General features: G+C 38.9%; 2 protein-coding genes and 2 non-coding genes across 4 annotated transcripts in view; 1 reads left to right on the forward strand and 3 right to left on the reverse strand.

Annotated features, from left to right (window-relative positions):
* Positions 1-7,204, forward strand: part of DIPK1A (divergent protein kinase domain 1A) — a 129,275-nt gene extending 122,071 nt beyond the window's left edge. The window contains exons 4-5 of the mRNA XM_055585124.1: positions 4,095-4,271; positions 5,194-7,204. Coding sequence (XP_055441099.1) covers positions 4,095-4,271; positions 5,194-6,006 — 990 coding nt within the window. The 3' untranslated portion in view covers positions 6,007-7,204. The remainder of the gene's footprint in view (positions 1-4,094; positions 4,272-5,193) is intronic.
* Positions 7,205-7,397: 193 nt separating this feature from the next.
* On the reverse strand, positions 7,398-16,229 carry RPL5 (ribosomal protein L5). Its single transcript, XM_055585125.1, has 8 exons — positions 15,966-16,229; positions 14,690-14,759; positions 14,489-14,604; positions 13,501-13,635; positions 11,684-11,886; positions 10,486-10,663; positions 8,023-8,111; positions 7,398-7,560 (listed from the first exon to the last, which is right to left on the reverse strand). The coding sequence occupies exons 1-8, from the start codon at positions 16,212-16,214 to the stop codon at positions 7,461-7,463; spliced, it is 1,140 nt and encodes a 379-aa protein (XP_055441100.1). The 5' UTR covers positions 16,215-16,229; the 3' UTR covers positions 7,398-7,460.
* LOC129656679 (small nucleolar RNA SNORA66) lies at positions 7,812-7,944 on the reverse strand. Its single transcript, XR_008716469.1, has one exon. It is a non-coding gene; the product is annotated as a small nucleolar RNA SNORA66 (small nucleolar RNA).
* Positions 10,736-10,831, reverse strand: LOC129656677 (small nucleolar RNA SNORD21). Its single transcript, XR_008716467.1, has one exon. It is a non-coding gene; the product is annotated as a small nucleolar RNA SNORD21 (small nucleolar RNA).
* Positions 16,230-16,471: the final 242 nt, after the last annotated feature.

The raw sequence follows: 16,471 nt of genomic DNA on the forward strand, positions 1-16,471 counted from the left end.
GGTAAAGATCAGGTTGGAGAAGCAGGCCAGCTCATAAGAAGCCTAGCAGACAATGAAAAGGGCTTTGGACTTTATTCTGATTGAATTAGAGGGTTTGAAGCAGAGGAGAGAGTAATAGTATTACTAATTAATATGGTCATATTTGTTTTTTACAAATAAATAACAACAGTATAAGCAGCAGTAGGCTGCCTGGGTTCACATGCTAGCTTTGCCTCCATCGTATTCCCTTCAGCATACAGCTTCACTTCTCTCTGCTTCAGTTCATCTATCAGTGAAGTCAGGGTAATAATAGTATCTACTGCATAGGGTTGTTATAGGGAGTAAGATAATCAAGTAAACTAACAGATCATAGTGTAACGTAAAGCACCATATATTGTTAGATTGTTAAATAGCTAGATAGTTAATAATGACTAATTCTGGGAATTAGGGAAATGGATGTTGAACTTTTCATCTTTCTGTGTAATTTGACTTTAAAAAAGACTATATTTATAGCTATAAACACATATTAAGAGATAAGATCTCAAATAAACAACTGAACTTCACATTGTAAGGAATTATAGAATAAACTAAATCTAAACCTTGCTGAAGGAAGGAAATAATACAGATTACAGTAGAGATCAAGGAAATAGAAAATAGAAAAACGATAAAATCAGTGAAAACAAAAGTTGATCATTTGAAAAGGTCAACAAATTTGACAAACTTTTAGTTAGATGGACTAAGAAACAATGAGAGAAGACTCAAATTATGAAAATCAGAAATGAAGCAGAGACATTACTGTCAGTTGTACATAGATAAAAAGGATTATGTGAGAATACAGTGAACAGTTGTACAGCAACAAGTTGGATAATCTAGATGAAATGGGCAGATTCTTCCTAGAAACACAAAACCTACTAAGAAACAGAAAATCTACATAGACTAACAGGGAGATCGAATCAGTAATCAAGTCCCCCAACAAGAAAGGCCCTAGACGTATGAGTTTCTCTCATGAATTCTGCTGCTGCTAAGTCGCTTCAGTGTCCGACTCTGTGCGACCCCATAGACGGCAGCCCACCAGGCTCCTCCGTCCCTGGGATTTTCCAGGCAAGAGCACTGGAGTGGGGTACCATTGCCTTCTCCCTCATGAATTCTAATAAACATTTAGAAAACTAACACCAATCCTTCTTAACTTTTGATGGCTCAACAATGAAAATTGATCAATGTAATAATACATGACATTAACATAACAAAGGGGGAAAAGGAACACCACAATTAATGCAGAAAAAGCATTTGACAAAACTCAAGATAAAAACACTCAACAAACTAGGAATAAAAGGCAACTATTTCAACATAGTAAAAACCCTGTGTGAAAAACCTACAGCTAACATCATGCTCATGTGGTGAAAGACTGAAAACTTTTCCCCTAAGATCAAGAAGAAGGCAAGGATGCCTAATTTCACCAATTCTATTCAATATAGTACTGGAAATTTTGGCAAGATCAGTTAAAGAGATAAAAGGCATATAAATTCAAAAGGAAAAAGTAAAATTATCTCTTGATAGGTGATATGATCTTATTTGTAGAAAAACCTAAAAATTTCACAAGATTATTAGAGCTAATAAATGAATTCAAAGTCCACCGACAAAAATCTGTTGCATTTCTATACAGTAACAATGAGGACAGATATATAGACTAAAGGAATATAATAGCCCAGGAATAAACCCTCACATATACAGTCATATAATTTTTGACAAGGGTGCTAAGACCATTCAATAGGGAAAGAACTCTTTTTTAACAAATAGTACTGGGAAATCTGGATATACACATGCAAAAGAATGAAGTTGGACCCATACCTAACACCACAGGCAAAATTCAAGTCAAAATAGATCAAAGATCTAAAGATAAAATTAAAACTATGAAACTCTTAGATGAAAACATTAGGTAAAAGCTTTGTGACATTGGGTTTGGCAATGATTTCTTCCACAGGCAACAAAAGAAAAAATAAATTGTACTTTATAAGAATTTTTAAACTTTGTGCATCAAAGATCTATATCAGTAGAGTAAAAAAGAAACAGAATGGGAGACAGTATTTGCAAATCATATATCTGATAGGGGATTAATATTCAGAATATATAGAGGGCTCCTAAAACTCCACAACAATAACAACAAGAAACCCAGCTGTATTAAAAAAATCGGCAGGAACTTCTCTGGTCCAGTGGTTAAGAATCCTCCTTCAGGCAGGGGATGTGGCTTTGATCCCTGTTCAGGGAACCAAGATCCCACAGGTCTCGGAGCAAAGAAGCCCATGGGCCACAGCTAGAGAGCCATGTGCCAGAACTGAAGAAAGCCCACCCATGCACTGCTAGGAAGACCCATAGCAGCCAAAATTTAAAAAAAAAAAGGGGTCAAAGAATTTGAATAGACATTTCTCAAAAAATGGTATACATTTATCCAATAAGTACATGAAAAAATGCTCAGCATCACTGATTATAGGAAAATGCAAATCAAAACCACACTGAGGGAAATTCCCTGGCCAGCCAGTGGTTAGGACTCCGTGCTGTCACTGCCGGGGCCTGGGTCAATCCCTGGTCGGGGAACTAAGATCCCACATGCCACGTGGAATGGCCAAAAAGAAAAAGATACCACCTCACACCCATCAGCGGAGAAGGCAATGGCACCCCACTCCAGTACTCCTGCCTGGAAAATCCTATGGATGGAGGAGCCTGGTAGGCTGCAGTCTATGGGGTCGCACAGAGTCTGACACGACTGAGCGACTTCACTTTGACTTTTCACTTTCATGCATTGGAGAAGGAAATGGCAACCCACTCCAGTGTTCTTGCCTGGAGAATCCCAGGGACAGGGGAGCCCGGTGGGCTGCCGTCTATGGGGTCGCACAGAGTCTAACACGACTGAAGCGACTGAGCAGCAGCAGCAGCACACCCATCAGAATGGCTACTGTTAAAAAAAAAACAACAACAACAGGTGTTGGCAATAATGTAAAAAAAAAACTAGAACCCACTATTGGTGGGATTTTAAAATAGTATAGCCACTGAAAAAAATAGGTTGGCAGTTCCTGAAAACATTAGAAGTAACGTGACCTTATGATTCAGTAATTCCACTTCTGGGTATATATGTAAAAGAATTGAAATCAGGATCTCAAAGATATATGTGTAGATCCATATTCATAATTATTCACAATAGCTAAAACATGGAAGCAACCCAAGTGTCCATTGGTGTATGAATGGAAATGCAAAATGTGGGATATTCCTACAATATAGTTTTAATTCAGCATTAAAAAAGATGGAAATTCTGATACTTGCTACAATTTGGTAAACCTTGAGGACATTATAAGCTTGTTAGAAAAGAACGCTTACATAAGATACTCAGAGTGAGTAGTATAAATCAGAGACAGACAGTAGACTGGTGCACGGCAGGGCTGAGGAAGTGGGCAAACAGGGAGTTGTTTAATGGATAGTTTCAATTGTAGAAAATGAAGAGTTCTGGAGACAGATGATGGTGATTATACCACAAGTTCATGAAATCTAATACCACAGAACTGTATTGTTAAACATGGTTAAGATGCTAAATGTTCTATTTTTTATATTTTAGCATGATTTAAAAACTGGAAAACAATAAAATTGATCATGGTAAAAATATACATATATATATTTAGGTATGTAATATTTTTAATTAGGAAAATTAAGGGAAAAAAGCTTTGAAGTATGATTTCAGATTTGCAATTCAGAAAGAAAGTCAGCTCAGTGTCGATGTTTTGTTGCTCGTTTGTTTTTTTAAGAGGTGTTGGTGGTTTAGTCCCTAAGTTGTGTCCAAATCTTGTGGCCCCATGGACTGTGGCCCACCAGGCTCCTCTGTCCATGGGATTATCCTGGCAAGAATACCGGAGTGGATTGCATTTCTTTGTTCAGGGGACCTTCCTGTCTCAGGGATCAAACCCGTGTCTCCTGCATCGAAGGCAGTCTCCTGCATTGCAGGTGAATTCTTTACTGCTGAGCCACCAGGAAAACCCCTTTTTAAGAGGAGGAGGACACTAAAAATATCATGTAGATTAGATGAGGGTTTTCTACTCTGCCTAAAGCGTAATTTGTCATTCTTTTCACAGATGTATTTAGGGATTTGGGATAATCTACCAGGTGTTGTGAAGTGTCAAATGGAACAAGCACTTCATCTTGATTTTGGTACAGAATTGGAACCAAGAAAAGAAATAGTGCTATTTGATAAGCCAACTAGGGGAACTACTGTCCAGAAATTCAAAGAAATGGTCTACAGTCTCTTTAAAGTAAGTATATGCATTCACATGTCGCTGGTAGGACATGGTTCTCTTCTAGAAGCTGGCAGGATTTCATTGTAAGCCATAAAAATGTTGCTATTCTTTGACCTATATCAAGGACTCTATCTTGAGGAAATAATTCAAAGAAAAGGAAAAAAAAAAAGAGGGTGTTTAACATTACTTTTTATAGCTAAAAATGTCCAGATGTGAGAGGAGAGTTCATTAAGTAGATGGGCTGCTCTATTGCTTCACATTATAACTGGTACACCATTTTCAAAAAGGTGAAATAAAATTAGTAGGCCCTGATTTTTTTTTTAAAGAATTAAATAGAAATATTAAAAGATGAAAATAACACTTCTGGAAAGAATATGTTTTCTCATTTTCATTGCACTCATATATTTTCACTCAAAATCTTTTCTTTGGACAGTTTATACTTTTAGACTGTTTTGTGCCAGGGAACATTTGTAGGGAAATGCTTTTTAGCCTTTACTATTGTAACAATATACTTGAATGAAATGTAAAAACAATTACAAAATAAGAGATAGTAATTTGTAGTTGACCTTTATAACTTTGGATATGGGCAAATCATGCTGCAATTTTGCAAGTGTATGGACAAGGCAAAGAATAATTAAATTAATGGTTTGGTTAACTATCTACAGGGTTTAAGATGATGGGAGTTAGGGTGGTCATTTCTTAACCGACAAATATACTTAGCAAAATGGGTTTTACTGCAAGTACCTAAAGCATAGTTTTGACTTGACAAATATTATAAATATCTGGGAATGTCCTAAATCTCCTATGGGTATTCAGTAGCAAGGTTATTACTTAGCAGGTTAATCATTCCCATAAAGGAAGTTAGTTATGTATGTTACACTTGGGATACTCATTTTTCATACCTTCTGTGTAATTAGCCAAGTTCTTATCTTTACAGGCAAAGTTGGGTGATCAAGGGAACCTCTCTGAACTGGTTAACCTCATCTTGACAGTAGCTGATGGAGACAAAGATGGCCAGGTTTCCTTGGGGGAAGCGAAGTCAGCATGGGCACTTCTTCAATTAAATGAGTTTCTTCTCATGGTGATACTTCAAGATAAAGAACATACCCCCAAATTAATGGGATTCTGTGGTGATCTCTATGTGATGGAAAGCGTCGAATATACCTCTCTTTATGGAATAAGCCTTCCGTGGGTCATTGAACTTTTTATACCATCTGGGTTCAGAAGAAGCATGGATCAGTTGTTCACACCATCATGGCCTAGAAAGGCTAAAATAGCCATAGGACTTCTAGAATTTGTGGAAGATGTTTTCCATGGCCCATATGGAAACTTCCTCATGTGTGATACTAGTGCCAAAAACCTAGGATATAATGATAAATATGACTTGAAAATGGTGGACATGAGAAAAATTGTGCCAGAGACAAACCTGAAAGAACTTATAAAGGATCGTCACTGTGAGTCTGACTTGGACTGTGTCTATGGCACGGACTGTCGAACTAGCTGTGATCAGAGTACAATGAAGTGTACTTCAGAAGTGATACAACCAAACTTGGCAAAAGCCTGTCAGTTACTCAAAGACTACCTACTTCGTGGTGCTCCAAGTGAAATTCGTGAGGAATTAGAAAAGCAGCTGTATTCTTGTATTGCTCTCAAAGTCACAGCAAATCAAATGGAAATGGAACATTCTTTGATACTAAATAATCTAAAAACATTACTGTGGAAGAAAATTTCCTACACAAATGACTCTTAGTTCATTCGGACGTTGTGACCATTTTAAGAAACTTAGCACTTCAAAAGAAAACTATTCATCATTTTTTCTACATGGCTTGATTCAAACCCTTGCGTTAACTCCTTTCCCTGATCCTAAGGAAGCCATCATCTTAAAATACATGTTGATTGCTGACGGCAGGAGTTACAGGATCAAAAGGTCCATAAAATTTATTCCTGTCCTTTTAGAAACTCTTGGTACACTTCCTAGTACATCTACCGTGTAACTATTTTGACTAATGACTTAAAAAATAATGCTGTGAAAAGCCTCATTCCATAAACATCAACAGTGAAGAGTATTTTGTAGATTTGTTAGCCAAATATCACTGCTGGAAATTGTGTCTGCATTGAAGCTGCTATTTAAAAAAGAAAATTTATAAATTTACTAATGTCTTAGCATGGTAAAGTTTGCACATTAACAGGAATTAAGACTGCAAAGCAGGTAAATTAAAATTACTCCTTTATAAACAGGTGCTGGGTTAATAGCATGGTTTCTTGTATTATACACTTAATCCATTTATATATCAAATTTTACGTGGCTTCAGAATGTTGAGTGGCCCTTCCCCACTTGAAACCCATCAGGAAGATTCTTTCTGGCAATATGTAACTAACTGCCAATTTCAGAGGCTGAATATGGATGAGCTTTCATCATCCTAGATTTAAAGCATCTGTATCTTAGTAACCAGCCACTGGTCCTTCAGAAGGTGCATCTTTAGGCCATAGACCCAACAGTTCCACATATCTTGAATCTGAGCTATTCAGAGTGGGACTCTGAAATCATACAACTTCCTATTAATAACTGTTTTCAAACATTCCCTATTGGCCAAAGGGCTGTTTCTTAAGAGGCATGTAAATTTACCCATCTAACACTTTGTCATGTAAATCTGACATACAAGCGTTGATATGTGCTCCTCTTTTGTTTATTCAGATCTGGCATGTGCCTTTTAACTCTATAAAATGAAACATCTCGTGTGAGAAAGACCTAGTGTTTTCTGCTCAAAGCTTTCACCTGGTTAAAATGAATATGTTAAAATTATATAACCTTCATGGGACAGCTTCCTCTGAAAAATTAAAGCCAGGAATTAATTAGCATCAGTTTTTCTTACTTTAAAATTGTAAACTTTGAAGGTACTTTTTCTTCCCACTTATCATCTGGTTACAATAAATGAATTGAAGAAATACTTCTAATGGAAGGTTGTCTGTTGCTTGCCAGACTTGAACTCCTGTCAGGAGGAACTGATGCCCAAGCAGCAGATATGAACCTTCAGACAATATGTAAGCTCTCAGAAAAGCTATACTTCTTTCTGGAAGGAAAATACTGGCTATGTCAGGTGCTTTCCAAAATTCCATTAACAAGAGCTTAACACAAACAGCTGCTTGTTCAATAAGTTTATTATTGTCTTACTGAAAAATCTTGATAGAAAATTGTGGTTTGGTTTAACTCTCAGCAGCTCGTTCCTGAGCTCTAAGGAAGCTTGCCTTCTTCTGAGCTACCCGATCTTTCTTCTGGGCAAGTGACATTTTGGGACGGTTCCACCTAGGAAACAAAAAGAAAACAAAGGGATGTAACTTTTAAAAACCCGACTTTAAAAGTCAAATAATCCAATTCTCAACACATGTACTCATTTATGATCTTAGTCTAACTTTCCCAAATTCCAATTTCTGTGACATTGTCCTATTATATATCACAGGGCCAAAAATCAAGTAAAGATTTAAGTATAATGCTTAGATTCATTATTAAAATCCCATGTGCCATGCAGCACAGCCAAAAAAAAATGGCAGTAGTTACAATGTACTGGGATAGAATGAGCCACCTCGGTAGCATCCGAGGCTAATACATTTCTTTCACCACAATTACTTTAGCAAACCTGGTTCCCCTCACCTCTGCAACATCATGCAGAGCTAGTGATCGAGTTTGCACAATTTCAGAGTCTGAGAGAGATGCAACAAGGCAAGAACCCCTCCCAACCTTTCTTTCCAAAAGAAAAAAGATACACACCTCTTCTTTTTAACTTCTTTCTTAGGCTTCTTCTCATACACTGGATTCTCTCGTATTGCAGCATGAGCTTTCTTATACATCTCCTCCATCTGAAACAAAGCAAAGCAAACAGTACTTGGTTTCATTTCATATGCCCTAAACGATAATATGACACACTGTATTCTACTGCTTGCTCTATTTTGTCCTTCTAAGACAGATTCCCAAAAGGACTAAGTCCATGTTGGTATCCATATAAAAACCACATTTTCCTAAGTCCCAGTTTTTACCACAGGCAATATGAACTGACACTATTCACAACACATAACTTAATCTTCCTCAAAAAGAAAAAAACCCACAATTTCTGAGCTGTTCAACTATACTTCTTGAATCAAGTTCAGAATAAACTGTTTCTGTAGAAACACATACTATGCTCACTTAAAACCATCTGACCTAAATTCTTTCATTGAAGTACGGATACATGCCAGCATTTAAGAGGTTACAATGAAGAATATGTGGGCCAACAAACAAATGCCAAATACATCTCTGTCCTCCCACATTCCCCATTATTTCTATTTTCCACTGATTTCTGATAGGTCTTTACAAAAGTTATTCCCAGGATCCCATACCAGGGACCTCCTGATCTATTACCACAAATCACCATATCTGGCAGTATCAGGCCTTAGTGGAATCAGCAAGAGGTCTGAATTTCCCTAGAAAATCCTGAAAGGCTATTAGAAACATTACTGAGAATTTTGTTCTAAAATTTAACAAAAAACAATGTTGCAACTCTCTGAATTGTTTCAGTACTTCCTAACCCAAGCAAATGACTACCAAACACATGGGAGATCAAGTCATGAAGAAACTAAAATGCCTGAGACTCAGTAACAATTACTTTCTTCCTTAAGAATGAGTCAAGTTAATCCAGATCTCTAAAACTACACATTCAACGTGGATAAAATGCAATTACAACATGCGTTTGTATAAAGCTCATTAGCCAAGGAAAATAATGCAAAAACTTAAAACAGCACTTAAGACCTCAAATACCTAAATCCCTTTTGAAAGTTTCTCTACTTCTCTTAGCTATTACAGCTCTCTACTGTATTTAACAAATTTAATGACTTCAAATGCAGCCATTTAACAAATCTAACCAACCCAGTTCACTTCTTCCACGAGATCAATTCCATAGGAAATACAACCATGTATGTAGATAACACCATGAATTTAGTTTATAAAAAGACCACTTTCTGTTGGAGACACACCAGATGTCTGCAGAAGATTTCAGGAGGCACACATAAGCAGAGGCCTCTACAGATAAAATGAATGAGCTTACTGTAAAAGGATTAGCCAAAGAATGGTCTGGCTGAAGTATACCATGCATTAAGAAAGCATTAGGAAGCAGACATCTGAAACACATGTTGTAGCTTAGGAAGAAGTTTTACAGGCAAAGCAGAATTAGTCAAACTAACAGGTATTTTTAATATTAGGGTGATGTCAATAGTAACATAAATATACTCACGTGAAAATTAACATGCATCTACATTACTAATATAAAACTATCCATTTCCTAGCTCAAAAACTCAGAACTATAGTGTTTATTTAGTCTTAAAAGATTATGTACTAAGCATACAAATGACAGTACGTGATCTACCACCCAATTATAATTCTATTTTAAATATAATTTTTAGACATAGGTATACCAAAATATAAACTATGCACCAACAGAAAGAACCTAATAACAACAATTACTTGACATATAATCCATCAATTTACATAAAATTCTATATTTGTAGGTTTTATAATCTGTGATTTTGGTGTTCTATGCCCTCATTATCAACACTAGCACTATCATCTTCAATTACTTCCATGTGTTAAGAGATAACCCTGAGACTCAACTCTAGGTGTGATAAACTTCACAACATTAAACTTCAGAAAACACGGGCCCTTTCACTTCTGCAACATCACACACAACTAGCGATAGACCTGTCCCTCTCCTTTTATGTGCATGCCTGAGACACAGAAAATCAACATGGCACTTATTGGCTATAATGAAGATTGAACCTTTCCCATTATCTCAAGAAAAGGGAAGTTTAGTACATAGACCCTCATTATCAGAGTAGATTATAACTATGACCACACGAATGAATTTTTTAACTACAGAACAGCCAAATGCGTAAGAGCCACCAAATGCTTTAGATGTGGATGCTTGAAGCTTGCCATCCTTAAGCATCTAAAAGATTCCTAAAAAGCATGTTGACAAGCCTAGCTCCTTCTAATATCTTTTCTGACTTTTTAACTTGTCCTGGGCCCAATATCCCAATTTCATTTTAAGCCAAAACCAGCTTTTTAAGGTCTGTCTATACCTACGAACATGCCCTTATTCAATTTTAACTGTTAACCTGAAATAAAACTGTATTAACGTACCTACCCAAAACAGAAAACTTGGTTCTATAAATTTACCAATACAGGCATTTAAAAATTTTTTACCATGTCTGGAGTTACGTTGTTCTTTATGTACTGAGAGAATTGTTTCTTGTAAGCATCTTCATCTTCTTCAATCAGGTAGCGCATGTAATCTGCAACGTTTTGCCCCATGATGTGCTTTCGGTGTACCTCAGCACTGAATTCTTTGCTTTCTGAATCATAACCAGGGAACCGTTTGGTACTGAAATAAAATTTTCCATATTTTAGTATATACTGGTTGAAATCAGTTTACTAGCAGGAATTCATTTCAGTAGCTGCCATCAGTCCCGTCTTGAAACAATTAATTGCATCATATGCAACCAAAGGACCAACTACTGACTGCTCAGTTAGTGGGATATCATCATTCAGCAGCTAATTTCTGAATTCCTGGACAGAAAATCATGCCACAAGCACCTTTAAAAACTATTAAATGAACCAAGGCCACTATAAAGTTAGTTCTCCACATTTCATAGACACGTTTCAAAATTACTTTCCTGAAAACCTACAATTACTTAGTGATGCCTCAGGGCACATGGTAAGTGATTTGTTCCAGATTACATTTAACAGGTGCCTTGCAAGAGAACTGGCAAGACATAACCCCCTCCCCGCAAACCCCTCTATTACAGAAGTAAGTGCCAGTCGGGCTATATTTTACTGTTTACCACTCCCCTGCCAAAACAGGCGGGAGAGGGGGAGTATCGGTGGAATAGAGCTGCTCATTTCTAACCAAAATTTCCCTTGTGACTCAGCTCGTAAAGAATCCCCCTGCAATGCAGGAGACCTGGGTTTGATCCCTGGATTGGGAAGATTCCCTGGGAGAAAGGAAGGGCTACCCACTCCAGTATTCTGGCCTGGAGAATTCCATGAACTGTATAGTCCACGGGGTGGCAAAGAGTCAGACATACCTGAGCAACTTTCACTTTACTTCAACCAAAACTTAGCCACACACAAAAGGTAGTGGTTTCAACACTGGCTTCTCTACTTCCTGGCTCTAAAACCTTGGACAGTTCATTTTACCTCTGAAGCCCAGTCTCTCCACTTATAAACCATGTTACAATTCCTTCCCACCCCACCAAGTTCCTTTTACACAGTACCCAGCACATGGCAAGTACACAATGATACTACTATTACTTTCACTGGTTCAGTTTTCTCCAAAGCCCAACTAGTTAGATATAGTGCCGTTTTGGAGTCCAGGAAATGTGGTCTTGAATACTATCATTACCTGTGAGGGATAGACAAGCCTCCATCGACAGCTCCCTTTAGGGCCCCAAAAACTTTATTCCCGGTAGTAGTTCTGGCAAGTCCTGCATCCAGGTAACAGGTGAAGGCACCAGGTTGACCATCGATGCTTTCCACATTGTATTCATCTCCAGTCACCTCGACTTGCCCTTCATAAATTTTGTCCATACCAAACCTATTAAGAAGCTATTAACAAAGAAGCCAGTCTAAATGCTTATCAGAATATATTCAAACAACTCTAAAATATCTCAAAATTCACAACTTTAATAGCCAAACAAAACAATTCTTTCCAATTCACTTTTCTCTTTATCCCAACCTACTTTTAAAGAAATTTCAGACATCCAATTTTAATCACAAGTATAACTGTTTAACAGTTTCTGAATCGGCTCCACTGTCCATACTTGATTTTTGTAACAATCAATTAGAACACGGTACTTAAAAGAATATCTTTTTTTCTCTACGAAGCCACTACATTATGTTAATTAAGCCACTACTCTGCTAGTACACGTCAGGTGGCTATGGTTTCACAAGTAGTGCCTTTGCAATAAAATGCTCTCATATAAAAGACAGTGTTCCCCAACCAAACATGTTTATAGCCAGTGAAGATGTGGGTCCCCAACAATGACACATGCTTAACAATTCCAATGCAAAACAAGGTCAGTAACCAAGAAAACAAAAACAAGGCAAAAATTGCACTTTCATTTCCTTTCTGTATTATAGGAAATGCTGCCACCCAGAGGCAAAGATTATTAAAACAAAACTGAATACCCCCACCAATGCCTAGCCCCACCCCAAAAGCTTAAGGCACTGCTTCTCAAAACTTAGCATGCATATAAATCACGTGGACACCCTATCAAAACATAATTTCTGAAGGTGTGAAGAACAGTCTGCATTTTTAACGTACGCTGATGCTCACAATGTATGGATGTGAGAGTTGGACTGTGAAGAAGGCTGAGCACCGAAGAATTGATGCTTTTGAACTGTGGTGTTGGAGAAGACTCTTGAGAGTCCCTTGGACTGCAAGGAGATCCAACCAGTCCATTCTGAAGGAGATCAGCCCTGGGATTTCTTTGGAAGGAATGATGCTAAAGCTGAAACTCCAGTACTTTGGCCACCTCATGCGAAGAGTTGACTGACTGGAAAAGACTCTGATGCTGGGAGGGATTGGGGGCAAGAGGAGAAGGGGACGACAGAGGATGAGATGGCTGGATAGCATCACTGACTCGATGGACTTGAGTCTCAGTGAACTCCAGGAGTTGGTGATGGACAGGGAGGCCTGGCGAGCTGCGATTCATGGGGTCGCAAAGAGTTGGACACGACTGAGCGACTGATCTGATCTGATGCTCACAAGATCTACACTTCTGAGTAGATCTGTCCAACAAATAGCCACCAACCAGCCACAGACGGTTATTCATATTTAAGTTAAAAACTCAGTTATGAGTAGCACTAAAAACATCTCAAGCACTCAATATATGTGGCTAGTGGCTACCACATCAGACAGCATAGATTACAGATATCCATCACTGCAGAAAATTTTACTGGCCTAGATACACACAACAAACAGGAAAGAAAACTGGAGAGGAAAAAAGGCTTCCCCAGATTAGAAAGTGTATCTGTTAGAAACAATGCATTTATAAAATTATCTTCCACAGTGGTGCCCTTGTAAACCACAGGGCAACAAGAGGCACTTCTCTGTTCCCATGGTTGAAGGTATCTGATCCATGTATGAACCATCCATGTTACAGACAACTCAAGTGAGCTAATTCCAAAATATACCAATTGAAATAATCTTGTACATACCCTGCGGGCCAGCAGCAGGCCAGTACAATATGCCGCAGCATAATTTGTCAGGCCAACCTTCACACCATATTTTGGGAGTTCGTGAGCATAAGCTGCACAAACTATCATATCTCCTTCTATACGGGCATAAGCAATCTACAATAAAAGAAAAATGAGGTTAGTAATCTGTTTTCACTGATTACTTGTCCCAAGTATCTTCTTTGTCAAAGGAGTTAACAAAAAGCTAGATACAGACCTGCATCACTTAAGACTTGTCTTCGTTAAACCCACTCACTGTTTCAACTACAGATTTATGGCTTCGTCAACTACAGCAGGTAGGTTTGAGTCAAATGCCACAATACATATGTCTCAAATTACACAGCTGGTAATGAGACAGGGAAGCCTGGTGTGCTGCAGTCCACTGGATCGCAAAGAGCTGGACATGACTGAGAGACTGAACTAATAAGCAAACTGCTGCTTCCTGAAAATCTTTTGCATGGGAGATACCTTCATACATATTTACTAAAACTACTTCAAACAATATACAGGAATAAGAACACTCTTAAGAGTCTAATATTCACACCTACCTACCTCTTCAAAGCAGTGGATAAGTGGACTTAGTCCACAACAAATTCTAGTATCCTACTGGAATTACAATGGGCAAGAACCTTCTACTAGGTCTTAAATTTATCCTCCCATCCCCCGAAAAACAGCACAGAACCATAAATTTCTCTAATCCGCCCCCCTAAACTGAATGGATTAAACTGGGGTAGGATTGCTGAACAGCCGATCTTCCAAGTATTTTTTTTTAACAGTACCAATTTTCCAGGCTCCACCTTCAGACCTACTAAAACAACTACTCAATGAATGTTTTTTGGAGTGCCAGGCACCAAACTAGACAGACCTAATGCATACATTTGTTCTGCTTCCCAAGTATGTCTCTAGCACAATAAGGGAAGAAGTGGGGTGGAGGTTACCAACTATTATTTAAGTCTAAAATACAACTTACCTGACAAATGATATCTCTGTTCGTTACACGAACAATCATTCTGTATTTAGGTGTGTTGTACTTATTTTTATCTTGGATTACCAATCGTTTCCGAGCATAGTAGTCAGTTTTGCCCTCTGAAAGAAAAAAATAAATTAAGAAAGTCCACTCCGTTACAAAGCAGAATCTTTTCCTAATGAGAATATGAAAACCTGACCATACCTCGCCTTCTTCTGAATTTCACTTGGTATCTTTTGAAGTAGGCCTTGTTCTTGACAACTTTAACAAACCCCTTTAAGATAAAAGAGTAAATTATTAAAACTTTGATAAATGTTTTAGCTTGATATCTTTGACATTTGAGTTAACTTTGTAACAAAGTAACAACTTAACTTTGTGACAAAGTAACAACTTAACTTTGTGACAAAGTAACAACCTAAACTTCAAAAGTGAATCCAGAAAACCATCACTTTCTCAAATCTGAGAAATCAAATCACTTTTTCTTCTATTTTCCATCTATCAAGACTGACAATTTTATACAACAAAATAAAAATGAATCAGCGCCAAAACAGGAATGAAAAAGCAAACACACAAAATGTAGGCCAATTTATTATAGTAACCAGATATAAAACGAGCACTATTAAAGTTTTAAACACTCTCCACTTTTATTCCCTCTTGGACCAACAATCCTTGTGTCCAACTTTTGCTTAAGACAACTATTTTGCAAACGTCAGTCTGTTCTTAATGCTGTTCCATTTCATGAACCTATATTTTCCCTTTCCACGAACTTTTTTCAAAAGCCTAAATTTCTTGTCACGAAACACAACTGGCCAAGCACATACTCAGCAATTACTCCCGATTAAAACAACAGTCCCCCACAAACTACAGCACCACACCACCCGAAAATTCACTAAAATCTGGTACCAGCGACAATTTAGAGAAAAAAGCAGGAGAGGTACACCAAACTAAATGGGCTTTCTTTCGGGGCCCAAAGACACCAGAGCCTCCAGGTTCTACTGACGGTTTTGGCTTAAAAGCCACTTGTTCGGACCAGTAACACAGGTTTCCCAAACAACCTGCCGACCCCGACGCTCCCTCGGAAAACCCACCAGTCATGAGCGGAGCTGGGTCCGAGAAGCCATAGCCCGTCTCCACTCAGGCCAGTAATCTGAGACCGACTCCATGCAATCTTCCCTTCCGGGCCGCCTGCCGGAGCTCCCCTCTGCCAAGCCAGAACTATCCACACCGTTTGCCTACTCTACTCACCTCCTCCTCAATCCCCTGTCTCAGCTCCCATCTTCTTCAACCCCTCCCCCCACTAAGCTTGAGCGCCGTGGCAGCCATTAAGGCCACGCTGGGAGCTGCAGCCCGACCACAGCGGAGCCGGCAATCTAACGCCATCCGACTCCTGCGCCGCGCTAAACGGACTCTAGACGGGCTTTAGGACAAGGAGAGGGAGGCCCCATGCATCTGTAGTCCCAGCAGCAGGATACCCACTCACCATCCTGCGGATCAGAACCCAGACTCCGCGGCTTGCCACAGAGCTGCAGAACCAGCACGGCTCCGGGGGGGAAAAAGGCCGCGGCGCGCGCGCAGGCGCAGTATGTAGCGCCGACGAACACGCCGGCGACGTGTGGAAGAGAGACCAGCGGGTCGGCCGGAGTGCAGTGTGCCTCCCCCTGCTGGTAGGAAGACCGGTGCTGACCTTCGCCTTACCCCGACGAATCCTCAGAGCCGCAAAATCCCACATCTCCAGACTGGTAATCCGACAGGGAGCGACTGTGAGCACTAGCATGGAGGATTATTAACGGCATTCACTTCCCTGTGCTAGGAAGTTGTTTCGTAACAAACCTGTATTACTTTTGTAAGTAAGAAAAAAAAATTTTAATTAAGTAGAATGAATTTGCAGTAGAGCCCTTTTGCCTGCTCCTTGACTACGCTTCCGAGTCCAGAGCATATGCCCCTCACGAAGCCTTGCCTTAGTGCTCCAAGCCTGGGTTAGGGGCC

Source organism: Bubalus kerabau, chromosome 6 (genome assembly GCF_029407905.1).
Source record: "Bubalus kerabau isolate K-KA32 ecotype Philippines breed swamp buffalo chromosome 6, PCC_UOA_SB_1v2, whole genome shotgun sequence".
NCBI lineage: Eukaryota > Metazoa > Chordata > Mammalia > Artiodactyla > Bovidae > Bubalus > Bubalus kerabau.